Below are 13766 nucleotides of genomic sequence, written 5' to 3' on the forward strand. Positions count from 1 at the left end.
GTTAACGTATACAGTTGTTGGATAATTACCTTTTTAATATACATGTAAGCACGATCTTTCACTGATCTAGTGCATTTAAGGAGCTGTGATACTGTATGTTAATTTACTGAGGAGTTATTGGTATTTCATATGCTAAATATAGGTTTCAAATATTTGAAGTTAAAGTTTAAGTTAAAAGGAGTTAAACGTAAGCCTAAACTATTTTCCTCAAATACTAGTATTACTAGTACAAATGATAGTATAAAATAGCATTAAAACAAAACTTCAAGCAGGCCACGTGTCGGCCAAGCTGAGTGGGCCACTTTTCACCACTGCTAATATTTCCTCATATAAACAAACTCTTACAGGCTTTCTTTTCGGGAAAACATTGTATGTTTGTCGGTATAATAACTCACTTGGCATTAAAAAAAAATTTTAAAAAAAGAGAATCATTGACTTTATACGTACCTTCCAGTCACAAGAGCCAAAAACAAAAAGTTTGCCTGACCCGTCGAGCGAAGTGCCGGTCAAAAAAAAACAAAAAAACACCCGGCATCCGTAGATCGATGACGTCACGGGGGGGGGGTGTAGCGGGGGGTGGGGGGGAGAAACATGGCGGCTGCAGGCAGAAACACAAACGAGTTTGCAAAGAGACGGAAGCACTTGCGAATTTGAAATTACTAAACACGGTATATTAAGTTACGAGGGCAGCCAGCGAAGTTGTTTGCTCAAATAATGTCAAGCAGACGTCGCGCTGTTGCTGCTGTTTCGGTGATCCATGTCAGAGCCGACGCATGCTGCTGCTGCTGCTGCTGCTGCCTGCACACCTGGCTTCTCTGAACTGTGGAGGACGGTGTCCAAACTTTACCACAGGAAAACACAAGACAAGAAAACAAGGGGAACAGATGATGCCCGGAACAACAACAACAACAACAACAACATCAACATCGCCCCTGTGTAAAGGTGCTGCTGTCGGTTTATTAAAAATAATAATAATAATAATAAAATAGAGAAAGATCTGTTGTTTTGATGGGTTGGATAAAAGAAAATGAACTTGTTTGGAGGAGTGTGGGAAACGAGTTTGGACTTCAGCACTGACTGGGAAAACTTGAAGAAATAAATGCTTTGATTTGAGGTTGGGATCACGTTTTGAGATTTAATTTAAGCTGATGGTATAAATCCTCTTAGATATTAAGGTCTCTGTTGGCATATGTTTGTTTTGTGTTTTTCCTACGTCTGTATTCTTGTCATTGCACAAGGGCCTCTAAAACACCTTTTAAATTATCATAAGAATACACATGTTGTATAAATGAGTCTTTCCATGTGTAAAATCCAATGTTAAATGCACTTAAGTTACAATAATCATAGAAAACTGACCAAATGTCTTTTTTTTTTCTTCTTTTTCTTTTTTTTTTTTTTTACATTTGACATCTGTTTGACTTGAACAGATCTGCAGAGTCCGAGGCGTAGAAGTTGGTACAAATACCCCGGCTTGAATAATGGAGATTCTCCGGGAGAGTCGGAAACTTCACAAGATATCATCTGGGATTCAACGTCTCCCACTCCGGCTAATCCCGGTAAATAACGGAGACACTCTGCACAGAAATCCCGTTCGGTTTATTTACAGGAGAACCCGTCACATCTGAATGAAAAGTTCGACATGAACTGCAACGTATTAACAAAAAAAATGTATTACGATGAACTGAATTTTTCTTTTAAAAAAGGGTGTATTTGATTGAAAAGAAATGGTTTACTGTTCAACTCAGCTTATATTCATCATGTGTAATTATCATAGCTCTAGTATAACAGCTCTTTTTCTTTCTTCAGGGTCGGGACTCAGAAAGACCAGAGTTGTGGAAATATCAGATATTGTGAACCGCATTGCTCCAAAGGTCAGGTGTTTTTTCAGCCTCAGATTTAACAGGAGACCGAATAACCACGAGTGTCGTTAAAAAAAAAAAAGGCTCTTTATCGTCAAACTAAACAAAAAAACTGTTTAGTCTTTCATTTCTGTCTGCTTGAAATGGATTTGAGGCTTTTCCAGTACATAATTTGAAGGATGTTTTTTTTTAATTTTATTTTTTTAACTTTGTACTTCTGTCTTTTAAAGGATGTGAAAACAAAAGGGACTGACTTGCTTCAGTGGATCGGTGACAGCGCCATGCCGTGCACGCCCGAGATTCCAAAGCAGAGAGTCAGGAAGAAGTCCTCCCGGTGCGTAGACAATACGCTGACCAATATACCTCCTGACCGGAGGCCTGTACATTATTTTCCTGCATTCACAAATCAATACGGGGAAACCTTAATGTTTATCAGCCTGTTCTTTCAACTCTACAGAAGAAGCAGTGTGGAGGACCTGATGAAACTGGCCAGGCAGTTTGACGAGAACATGCAGCAAGACAAGGAGACGTGCGAGCAGCCGAACTCTGTCAGCAACAACCTCAACGAGCACGCGACGACTTCTGAAACAAGACCGACGCAGACGTCCCTCCCGAGCGACGCGAAGGACGCGGACCGCCCGTCCTCGTCGGATCGGGCGGAGGCTGAGCTTCGCGCTCTGTTCGACTGTTCCACTCAGAGCGTCGGCGGCCAGCTGAGCGAGAGCTCCGGAACATCAGCTTCAGCTCAACGCCAACAATCGGAGCCCGAGTCAGCTGACAGGTCTGGCTCGGCCGCACATCCTGCTGCGGAGAAAGGATCCTGCGGTTACAGTGCAAACAGTTGCGACGACTTTGATGATGACTGGGAGAACGACGACTTACTTAATGACTCCTTCGTGCTGTCAATGACCGTGAATCCCGACGAGCAACATGACACGACTCCTAAAACCACGTTTCCGTACGACACGGAGACAGACACTGCTCAGTTTACCTCTGTGTGCGAGCCAACTGTAAATATAAACTTGGCACATCAGCCTTCAAACTCGGACCGCAAGCCAAGCTGCAGCGCGCTCCGGGAACTGTGTCCCAAACCGAAGACTACAAATCGAAGCACTTTCAAGTTGGAGCCCAACCCTCACTTCCGGGCCCGGACGGCCAGAGAGGTCTCAAAGTCCAACTTCACCGTCGCACAACCCAAATCAGAAACGTTTGAACGGAAATCTGCCACCGCAAAGACGCCCTCTAATCCTGGAACTGACCGGGTCACTACTGATCAGAGGAGGGCCGAGGATTCTGTTAAAGACATTTCAGACAGCTTGTGGGACGACGGCACCGATGACGCACTGTTCTACCAGGTATGTGACAGCGTGGAGAGGATCTCCAACAGTCAGCCGCAGCCAGCAAGTCCCAGCACCTGCCCAGAAAAACCAGATACCGCCGCTGTAGACAGACGGTGGAAAGCCACCAAACTTCTGCCAATCGACAAGGCCTGGTCCAAGAACGCCGGCGCCAGCGCTAACAGACAGCCACCGTGTGCTTTCGTCCGCTCCAACTCCCTACCGGGGCCTAGCTGTGAAGCTGTGAACTACCGAGGATGGAACATTCCCATGAAAGGCGCCAACAACCAGTCACGGATGTCTCAGAGCTTCCCCGGAGGCCGAGTGAGTCCGGGCACATTCAGCCAGCGCGGGGATCCTCCTGGAAGTTTCCAGGCTGGAAATGCTAATCCGGACATGAAGCCACATACAGTGACAGCTAGAGAACCGCAGAACTCCAAAACCCATCACGCTGCTTTCAAGAGAAATGTGTCTGACTCAGCAGCTGTAAGCAACAAAGGTAAGATATCTGCACCTGGACTGTGTTAAAGCGCCATATGAACAGCTACTTACGGTAAAGTGAAGATGCTTTCCAAAATAATGCCATGAAGAGTTTTCATTTATTTCTCAGTTGTTAAAAAGAATAAAAAACAAATAGTACAAATTCTTCCACACCCAATTTTTCAAGGAACTTGGCAGGTAGGTTGTTCCAGTCCTTTTGGAGACTTTGCCACAGTTCCTCTGTGGATTCAGTCTGTCTCAATGTGTTCTGTCTCTTCATGCTGCAAAGCACTTTGAGCTGCATTTCTTGCATGAGAGGCGCCATACAAATAAAGTTTATTATAATTATTATTATTATTATTATCATCATTGTTATTATTATGTAATCCTCCATGATGTGGAGGCTGCTAACCTCAAATAACCCTTAAAATAAAGTTTTAAACGTTAAATGTTTCTTAACATATCTAAAAACCTAAAGTACCTAAAAACTTTTGCAATAGTTGACATTGAAAATTTGAACAGACTGCAAATTGAAATGTCTTTAGCTTGAGTATTTGATAAAGTTATCACACAGGATTGCATGTTTATTAAAAGAAAAGACGCGAGGAAAATGTACGCACTCTAGTGTTGCAACTAACAGTTATTATGATTATCGATTAATCTGGTAATTGATTAGAGTTGAGGTCTTTAAAATGTCAGAAAATGGTGAAACAAATTGTCAACCAGTGTTTCCCAAAACCCCAGATGCAGCCTAAAACGTCGTAGTTTGTCCCGAGGAACAGTCCACAACCAAAAGATATCAGTTGATTATCAAGGAGGACCAAAGGAACCAGAAAATAGTCTCATTTAAGATAATAATAAGGTATACTTTGAAATGTGCAATAATAAGTGTACTTCCATTAAAGCGAAGTTCAGACCTTTTATTCGTTTTGATAGATGGTTATTTTGTTCAACTGAATGCATCTTTGCAGCCTTGACTATTCCATCCGCTGCTCCTGGTGCTTCGCTTTAAAACTGGATATTGAAGTGAAAATTCACAAGTAAAACAGATGTCACATGTTGTTCTTATAATCATTGACAGTTCGGTGCATGTGCACATGAACCGTTCTCCCCCCCCAAAGCAAGTAAACATAGAACCATGGCTTTAATTTGTGATCCTGTCAGGAGTCCAAACCTCAGGAAGCGTCACTGCCAACGAATTACAGACTGATTGTTTTTTCTGGACAGGGAGGAATGTTTTTTCGTACTTCCAAATGAGCATCATTTTTATGTTAACAAATTAAAACTCAGTTGCTCGAGGTCATACAACAACACAAACCGTTTTTTTTGTGTTTTTTTTCTCCTCCTCAGGTTTTTTTTTTGCAAATGTTTTCATCTTCATCGTTTCCTCGTCGCCCTGATCAAACCGTATTCAGTGTTTACACTAATTGTTCTCACTTTCCTTTCTCCTTTCCAGTTTTTGTCACAAGCCAGATGAAAGCGAAGTGCTCCGCTGCCGAGATCGAGAGGAAGAAGCAGGAGGCCCTGGCCAAGAGGAGACAGCGCATGCAGAACACTTCGAAGCCATAGAGCGGCTCCATCCTGGCAGCAGCTTCTACTAAAACAAGCCTTTACAAAACTCAACTTTCCTTACCAGTCACTTATGATCCTTATCAGGATGTTATGATGATGGAATCAAAAGATGAGAGATTTGTTTGTTCCGCTGCACATAAAGGAGTGAGTGTCAACCAGGTTTAATGAGAAGAGTTAATCACTGTTTGCTGCAAGTTTCAAATCCGGTGCTGGGACAACTAAGAAACGAGATTTTCCACATTCCTTCTTCTTTTTTTCTTTTTTTTCTTTTACCTTTGACTGAAAAATAGTTTACATCCACTGCGTTTGAAAAAAAAAAATCCAAACGCTGACTAACACTGGTCACATTTTCTGTTTGTTTGTCAGGATTGTTATTTCAGCTCTTTGGATTCATTTTTGGATAGAAAATGTTTTTTTTTTTTTTGCTTTTGTTTAAAAGTAAATAGTTTGATTGCAGTGTTACTTCTCAAGTTGCAATATCAAGGGCTCAGACATAAAAGCAAAGTGGGTTTTTTTATGTTATTTAGGGCTGCAACAAACAATTATTTTCATTATCGATAAATATGACGATTATTTTCTTGATTAATCGATTCGCTGTTGGGTCTTTAAAATGTTAGAAAATATCTCAAATGTCTGGTTTTGTTTCCGACTAACAGTCCACAACCAAAGGATATTGAGTTTATCATGGAGGACTAAAGGAACTACAGAATATTCACATTTAAGATGCTGGAATCAGAGATATTTAACCTTTTTTCATTAAAAACTCACTCAAAACAGTTAATCAGTCATCAAAATAGTTGATTATTAATTTTCTGTTGATCAAACTAATTGTCAATTGTTGCAGCTCTAATGTTAAATATAAGAAATGGATGTCCCGGGTTTATAGTGAACTCTGGCAGTACCTGCTGTGTTCTCTTCTATATCGGTCTGATCAGACTGACCATGTGCCTGAAACCTCTTTTGATCAAATATCTTCACAACTTTGTGATGTAAAAAGAGGATTACTGTATTAGAAGGCAGAACTTTAGACAGTATTCATACACAATCAAGACACTGAAGCTTTTCTTTTGGGGCCAAACTGAACATTTAACAGATGAGAAAATGGAGACGTTCTAGTTTTATACTTGAAATCAAGCATGCAATTTTTTACACAGTTTTGGTAATATTTCTTATTCTGCATGTCACAGATTTTCTCATTGAATTTTTTTTTGCACACATCTGAATCCAGTGTTACGGCCCTCCACAGGTACACTTTATCGTAATAGCCATGCTATGCACCTTTCAGTGAAGTCAATTCAACTCAGATAAAAACAATATTGGTAATGTGTTTTGACAGGACGAGATCAAAAAGAGGAAGACGGTCTCACACTACATTCCCTGTGTGTTTTTGATGTTCTGTGTTGTTATGGTGAAGCTGTGGTAGAAAAATGCTGAATACCTTTGTTTGTACCTTAATGCCTTACTATGTCGTGACAAAAAAGGACTGCAGCAGCACCTGCTGCTTCAAAACAACATGACAGACTTGGCGTTCGCCCAGCGAGTTCATGATGTTTGTGTCTTGTTACATTTTTTTTTTTTTTTTTTTAAACTGAATACATTTGGCTGCTGAAATACATCTAATGGTTTGTGGCTGTTTCATTTAAGTGTAGTTTCAGTTGTCTGACAAGCATCCTGTCTTGCTCAGGCGGCAACCAGCAGTGACGTCGCCCGTTGGTTCGTTAACGGCCGTTATGAAGCCTCCAGTTCGGATTTTGGCCGCCGCCATCTTGCTAGTCCCGAGCGGTTTGGAGCAGGAAGTCACCGTATTTGGGCGAGCGGTGGATCTGACCGATCTGATTCTAAACATGCCGATGCTACATCCCGACCACCAATAACTGTAACCTGACTGCACCACATCAATCAAACGGACACGCCCCCAAAAAACACATCTTCTTGGAGCTTATTTTCTAGTTAGGATTATTCGCAGATGGACGGCCAGAAAACTAATAAGAAGGAGCGACTTTAGCTAACAACACCGAGATAACTGGTGGAGACATTTTATTGACTTAGAATTTGATGACACTAGTAGAGCGGGAGTCTATGGAGTCGGAGGCTTTTTGGAGCCGACTTCTAGCAACACCCGGTGGTTTTGCAGCTGAAGGCGCTTCCACGTCGGCCTCATTTTTCAGACCCGGAAGCTACGTCCACTTCTCTATACAGTCGATGGTTTCGCTGCATCTGTGACGCTCCTGCGGTATCAAAGGGCTCGTCAGGATTCTGAGTTTGACGTGGACGACCTCCTCGCTGCAGTTATTGGCACCCGTTACTCGTAACATCTGCGTATTTCAGCGCTGTTGACAGGTGGAGCAGAGATGACGGGCCCATTTCACAAACACTCAAACCTGTTTTCAACAAGCTGCTGCCCTCAAAAGGGAGACCATTGTGACCACGCGGTAGCCTCAGTGTGGGGAATATTATTGTTATTAGACGTGAGGGATTATTTTAATATGAGGGGCTAATTTGTCCTCCGGCCCCTTATCATTCTACTCACCTGCTGCACCGTGCGTGAGGGTTAGTACAATGTTCGCCTTTGTAATCCCAGGAGAATTCCTCAGTGTTCCTCCCTTGAGCCCATTCCCACCGATTACATGCCTGTGAGAGCTCCCAGGTGTGTGTGTGTGTGTGTGTGTGTGTGTGTGTGTGTGTGTGTGTGAGGGAGACGGGTGGTCTGCAGGTGTGTATATTTGAGTATTTATCCTGATTCGGAGGACATAATAGGCGCCATCCTCCTCCCTTCTCCCTATCTGTCCCCCACCCCCCGGCTCCCCAAACACCCTGCCCCACCCCTCCCACACACACACACACACACACGCACACACACACACACACACACTCAGTCCGACTGTAAATCAAATGGCGGGGGCAATTTGGCAACAGCATAAAGGCCCCCTGGTTTTTATGACTATGATTATGGTTATGATGATGACTAGTATTTATTTCAACTATCTGATGAAACCCTCGGCTAAAGCTAACAGGTGTCGAGCAGGTACAATATCGTGCTCGCTGAAGGATCCCTGTAATGTCGCCATAGAGAGCGAAATATCGTCGGCCGAACAGAAGAATGGGCCGTTTCAGCGCCGCGCTCGTCACGCCGTACACGGAGCAATTTCTGATTATTGGATGGGAGTGCAGCGCCCACAACGTCCTCTTTGTGGAGGGAGAATGATTTATGGCTGTTAGTCAGGCATAAGGCAGTAATTGCCGCAGTGACGATTATGTTACCATAGCACCTGTTTAAACTGTCTATTCTTGTGTGAATGTTTTCATTTTTGGGGAGAGGAGAATTTGCAGCTTGAGAGTGATGTGTGAAGACATTAATTGAAGTTGGGAAAGGGTCAGGGATGGTGTGGTAACAATTTAAGGGAGAAGAGGAGTCTACGATGGTCAGATTGTTTTTGTTGTGTCGTCTGGTATGTTAGGGACACAATTTGAAATGTTTTCTTGGACACGTAAGACGGCTGCAGTCTAAGTAAGTACAATAAATCTACTAAAACGTGCTGAAAGTGTTGTCGAAAAGACATGTCGATGACGCCGTTGGAGTTTGCGTGAAAAAGGAAAAGGATATTTCTTATGCTCCGCTTTAATTTTGAAGGAGAGACATTTGACACATTTGCCTTCCGATGATCACCGATCGATTGTAGTTTGGAACATTTGCTCTCATTTTTAGACGCTTTTCTAGATTTATGCGAATGAGTATTCTTCATTTTTATATTGATACAAATTATATGATGATGCATGTATCCCCAATGGAAAACTATGTTTTTCCTTTCCAGAGGTCAGAGGTCATTAACGACTATCCTAATTAGAACAAAGCGAGCAGGCTCCGCTGATGACTTGCGATGATAATCTGCTACCAACAAATGCAACACTCTAATCTCACTGAAGGGTCTCCCAGAAACCAAACTCTACAAAGAAAGGACGGGTATTCCTGGTGCAGGAAACCCGAACTCGAAGACTACCTTTATTCCCTCCTTTCTTTTCGTCTTCCTTGCCGTTTTCTTGCAGTTATCCCAGCATGGGGTTCGTACGGCGGAAGTGAGTAATGAGACCTGGAGGCGTACTAGTGTGCTGGATTACCAATACATTTGCAGCAGATTAATATGAGGCCAAGTTTTTCCAAGGGCATCCACCGTACCGCAAAACAGACTCCAAGAACAGCGAACATAAATTAAACATCTTTAGAAATACGACCTGAGGTAGCTGCTGCCTCCTTCGACCGAGTGCTGCGCAGCCATTGGAGATAGCATCTCTAATCGCTTTCCCATGCTGTGAGGCCATGCTGCAGAAAGGCTAAACACTGTTTTCATAGCTCACAGATTACCTCCCAGAGTATGACTAATACATATCACACATACTCCTTTTTCTTTTTTTCCCCACTCGTTCTTATTCTCTAACTTTGGCTATCGCTCTCTTATCAGTTTGTATATCTGTCATGTCTGTCTCTCCATCTCTCACACACACACACACACACACACACACACACACACACACACACACACACACACACACACACACACACACACTTACACAAACACGCTGAGAGGAGGAGGTGTGCAGCTCTGTGGCAGCAGCCTGTCAGCAGCGTAAATGACCTGTGAAGAGTTTCACGGTGCGTGTCATTAGGCAGCTTTAGATTTGTTTCAACAGCGCTTTACCTGAGGGCTCCATTCATGGGCCCCCAGGTATGACTGCCCTCCCCACTGGGGGTGGGGCTGGGGGGGGGTTGCAAAATTCCCCTACTCCCTCCCTCCACAGAGGACAATGATGGAAAGCCCAGGAGCATGATGGGGCAGCACTTAAAGTGTAGAGTCTGGCGTGTTTTGAGAAGGAGAGTTCATCTTTTAGATCATGTGTTTGGACACATCTGTGCTCGCGTTGTTTCACTGGTTGCCTTTTCTTTATTGCTTGAAGAGGTTTTGGTCTTCAAAAAAAAAAGTAATTTCTATTGAACTTTATTGAAATAAGAGAAAATTGTAGGATTTTAAGCTATAAAAGCTGGATTCATATTTAGATGAAAGCCCCTTGATTTTTTTTTTAGGTTTTCCTAAGAGGCACGTCTGGTTGTCATGGAGATGTACTAGCCTGCTGTGAACCCGACCCAGTTTCAATGCGTTAATATAGGTCTGGCCATCCTCCACAGGGAATTATTTGCAGACGTCCCGTCCTATGGGTGTAGACCTTGGGTTAATTTTAACCAAGTAGCATGCGCCGAAACAAGACGACGCTCTTCACACGTCCACCGCAGCGGGTTTTTTTTTTTTTCCTGAGCACAACGTATTTTCAAAGTTGTTTCTAATCAACAGCGTGACGAGCGTTTATTCTGCGCGAAGCGTTCTGCGTCTTTTTTCCGGTCGCTGGGAGTTAAAAAATGTTTATCGCTGCGCTCGTCGCCGTCCCCGGCCGTCCAATCACAGTGGCGGGACAAACACGGTTAACCACCGACGCCTGCCGCCGATTGGTCCGCCCGTATGTTGCGTGGTCGACACTCTTATCCAAATAATTTACAACTAATTAATCAGCGCAAGATATTTGTTGGGAAAATAAGTCACGTAAAGTTCAAAGTCACCCAGACTCACAGTGATAAGGAGCACGGATGTGTCTAACAGTCCTGTTATTATAATCTAAATCATTGCTGTTGCTGGAAGGAGTGATAGAAAAAACACATCCCCCGAAGGATTTATTATCCCGCTGAAAGCTCTGCAATCAACTCAACTTTCTTAAATTCCACGTCGTGCACGCTGTTCAAACTTGGATTATCGCTATAGGCTACGTTTTGTTTTTTTAAATCCCGTATTGATATCCCAGCATCAGCACGCTTAATAAAGCGTGCTGATAAGGGTCCGCAAACCTAACTGTGTTTTGAGAAGCGAGACTCTCCTGCACACGGCCAACAAATATCCCTGTTGCCACATTCCACCGGCCTATATCTGCCAACACCTTTGCGCTACAATGGCTTTGGCCCTTTTCTCCCCAGCCCGTAATAGTCAGCGTGGGCTGTAATGGTCTGTTGACAGGTTTAGGCTGAGGTAATTTTGTTGCTGGGCTTTCCAGTGAGGTGCCAAATCTTCCCTTGAGGGACAAAATAAAAAAAGAAAAGGAGCAGCAGATGCAGGGAAGGTAGCTATTAGCTAGTTAGTACACACTTTGTTACTGGCAGATTGTTACTCTTAAAGGTTTGTGGAGAAAGAGGCTGAACATTGTTTTTTATACCGTCACGCTTTCACGCGATGCCGGCTCACCTTCGAGGACTTGGAGGGTAATCGGAGGGTTAGTTACTTGCACAGAAGAAGACTTAGTGTGTGAGCTCGGTGCTAAAATGTGAAGTGGCGCTAGCTTCTGTGAGCTGCGAGCTCCCGAGTTAAAATGGCCCCCACTGTGCAGACACAGTTCATTATTTGAAGCAGGACTGCATAAAGAGAGGCCAGATGAGTGGAACTCCAGCTGTTGGACTAACACACACACACACACACACACACACACACACACACACACACACACACACACACACACACACACACACACACATCACACACAAATGCAATGCAGAAACACACCGTGGAAAATGCAAGGGAGAGCAAGACTGTTGAGGCCAAGGGGTTCCCCTTAGAAATGCGCAAAGCAGATCAACCATTCACACACACACACACACACACACACACACACACACACACACACACACACACACACACACACACACACACACACACACACAGAGTACACAAGCACCTGCCAGCTGACCATCTCCTGTGGGATAAAAGGTCCCAGGGTTCCCCAGTGCTCCAGAACCTCCCACCTACTACACCCCCCCACCCCCCACCCCCCTCCACACACACACACACAAGTTGGTTGTTGTGACCTCTTCAGGGTCATGCTGGGTCCTGCCTCTGCCTGCACGCTGATGGTGAGTAGCTAATGGTATTTGCTCTTTGTACTGTTGTATCATCTGGCTCTCATTTGAGTCTGGTTGCAGACAAGAGGTTTCATTACACAGCATTCAGAGCCGGGATGTGTTTCTCATGTTTGGAAAATTAAAGGTTTTTATTAACCATAACAACTTTGAATGCTACAGTGAATACTTATATGACAGTATTTGTAGCTGCACAATAAGAAACTGCAAAGTTGTTTTTGTTTTAATCGATTCGGAGCCTCAGTTTCTGTAATTTCTTTAACGTTTACAGCTAATAACCAACTAACCTTACTAGTCTTTCAAAAATAAATTCTGTTGATGATGCACTCTTTCAAAAAGCTTTCATAGCCTGGTTGTACTGAAACACTGTTCTACAGGAACAAAATTAGATTCGAATAAAATATTGTTGCGTATTACAGTGCGACTCACAGCTTGAACACAAAACGTGCGCACAAAAACCTTAACCTTTCCCTCCATCCTTAATCTTAATTCCCATCTCGACCCCAGAAACGACATCTGACCTTTACGCGGCCTCTAAAAAATGTGAGGTCTGGCAAAACTCTTCACTTGGAAATATATTCCTTATCTGTCTATCCTTGTGTGGTAGATTTCTCTTTGTAAGTATAGAAATATGAGAACACACAAACGCAAAAGGCCTGATTAGAGACAGAAGTTGGTCCAAAAGCAGAGCTCACTGTTTTCCGCTAATTCTATTTCCTCTCTTTGATAAAGTATGACACGCAGAAGAGGTGTAAAGAGGCTCATATGGACAGAAGATCAACACTCTCACACAATTATAATGCAGAAGCTCGGTTGCGTTCAGTAATATACACAGTTTTTATATCTCACACTCACAAACAGACTATATGCCAAGTAGGAAGGAAAAGAAAAGAACGCCAGAACGCAGCAATGTTTGCAGCACAGACTTCTCCTCAAAGGCAAATTGGGAGTCCCCAGTCAAATTACTCGAGCCATTTCCAAATGCAAATATGTATTATCAAATCAACAAAGCAACTAAAGATGCAAATCGAGAGATCCGTGCTGCTCGTTTAGCATCTGCTGGGAGAAAAAAAAGAAATGAAACATTTCCATCAAGGCTTTGCCCCGTGTTTTCTCCGCTGAGAGCGAGACACAGATTTGTATGTTTTTGTTTGAAGATTGGGTTTTGCAAGTCTTCACAAGGAAACCGGGGGGCCTTTGTGGCAGCGTGGGAATTTACTGTGCGGGTAGTTACTGAAACGGTCTCATTTTTGTTGGGTTTGCCTCTCGCCAAGTTTGCAGTATGTAAAGAGGGGTTGGAAACAGGGGAGACGTGTGAGTGCAAGATGAAGGGTTCATTGCTGCAGCTAATTTAGACCCAGAATGGAGGTTGGAATTTAATGTCCAGGGTGAGTTAGCCTCATTTGGCCTTTGTTGAAGGTATTTATCATTACCTTGTGTTTTTATGTGTGTACCGTTTCCTTTCATACATTTAAAGAGTCATTCTTGGTTTATGAAACATATCATCTAACTAGGAGCTAAGCTAAAACACAATTGACTCGACCAACCGGTGTCAAATTGCAAATTCTTCAA

The 13766-nt window shown here is 43.2% G+C and overlaps 1 protein-coding gene across 1 annotated transcript; it reads left to right on the plus strand.

Annotated features, from left to right (window-relative positions):
* Window positions 1-590: 590 nt before the first annotated feature.
* Window positions 591-6863, plus strand: LOC138195142 (ewing's tumor-associated antigen 1-like). Its single transcript, XM_069144249.1, has 6 exons — window positions 591-942; window positions 1428-1556; window positions 1807-1871; window positions 2090-2193; window positions 2317-3695; window positions 5133-6863. Exons 1-6 carry the CDS (start codon window positions 774-776, stop codon window positions 5243-5245), a joined length of 1959 nt encoding a protein of 652 aa, XP_069000350.1. The 5' UTR covers window positions 591-773; the 3' UTR covers window positions 5246-6863.
* Window positions 6864-13766: the final 6903 nt, after the last annotated feature.

Source organism: Embiotoca jacksoni, unplaced genomic scaffold (assembly GCF_022577435.1).
Source record: "Embiotoca jacksoni isolate LCO1_2020_lvr unplaced genomic scaffold, fEmbJac1.0.p SCAF_12, whole genome shotgun sequence".
NCBI classification, from domain to species: Eukaryota; Metazoa; Chordata; class Actinopteri; family Embiotocidae; genus Embiotoca; species Embiotoca jacksoni.

Bases quoted from the DNA above. Each gene is read 5' to 3' on its own strand.
- LOC138195142 (XM_069144249.1), top strand. From the start codon at position 774: ATGCTGCTGCTGCTGCTGCTGCTGCCTGCACACCTGGCTTCTCTGAAC. The intron at 1,872-2,089 runs GTCAGGTGTTTT...TGTCTTTTAAAG, and splicing joins TGAACCGCATTGCTCCAAAG to GATGTGAAAACAAAAGGGAC. The intron at 3,696-5,132 runs GTAAGATATCTG...TCTCCTTTCCAG, and splicing joins AGCAGCTGTAAGCAACAAAG to TTTTTGTCACAAGCCAGATG.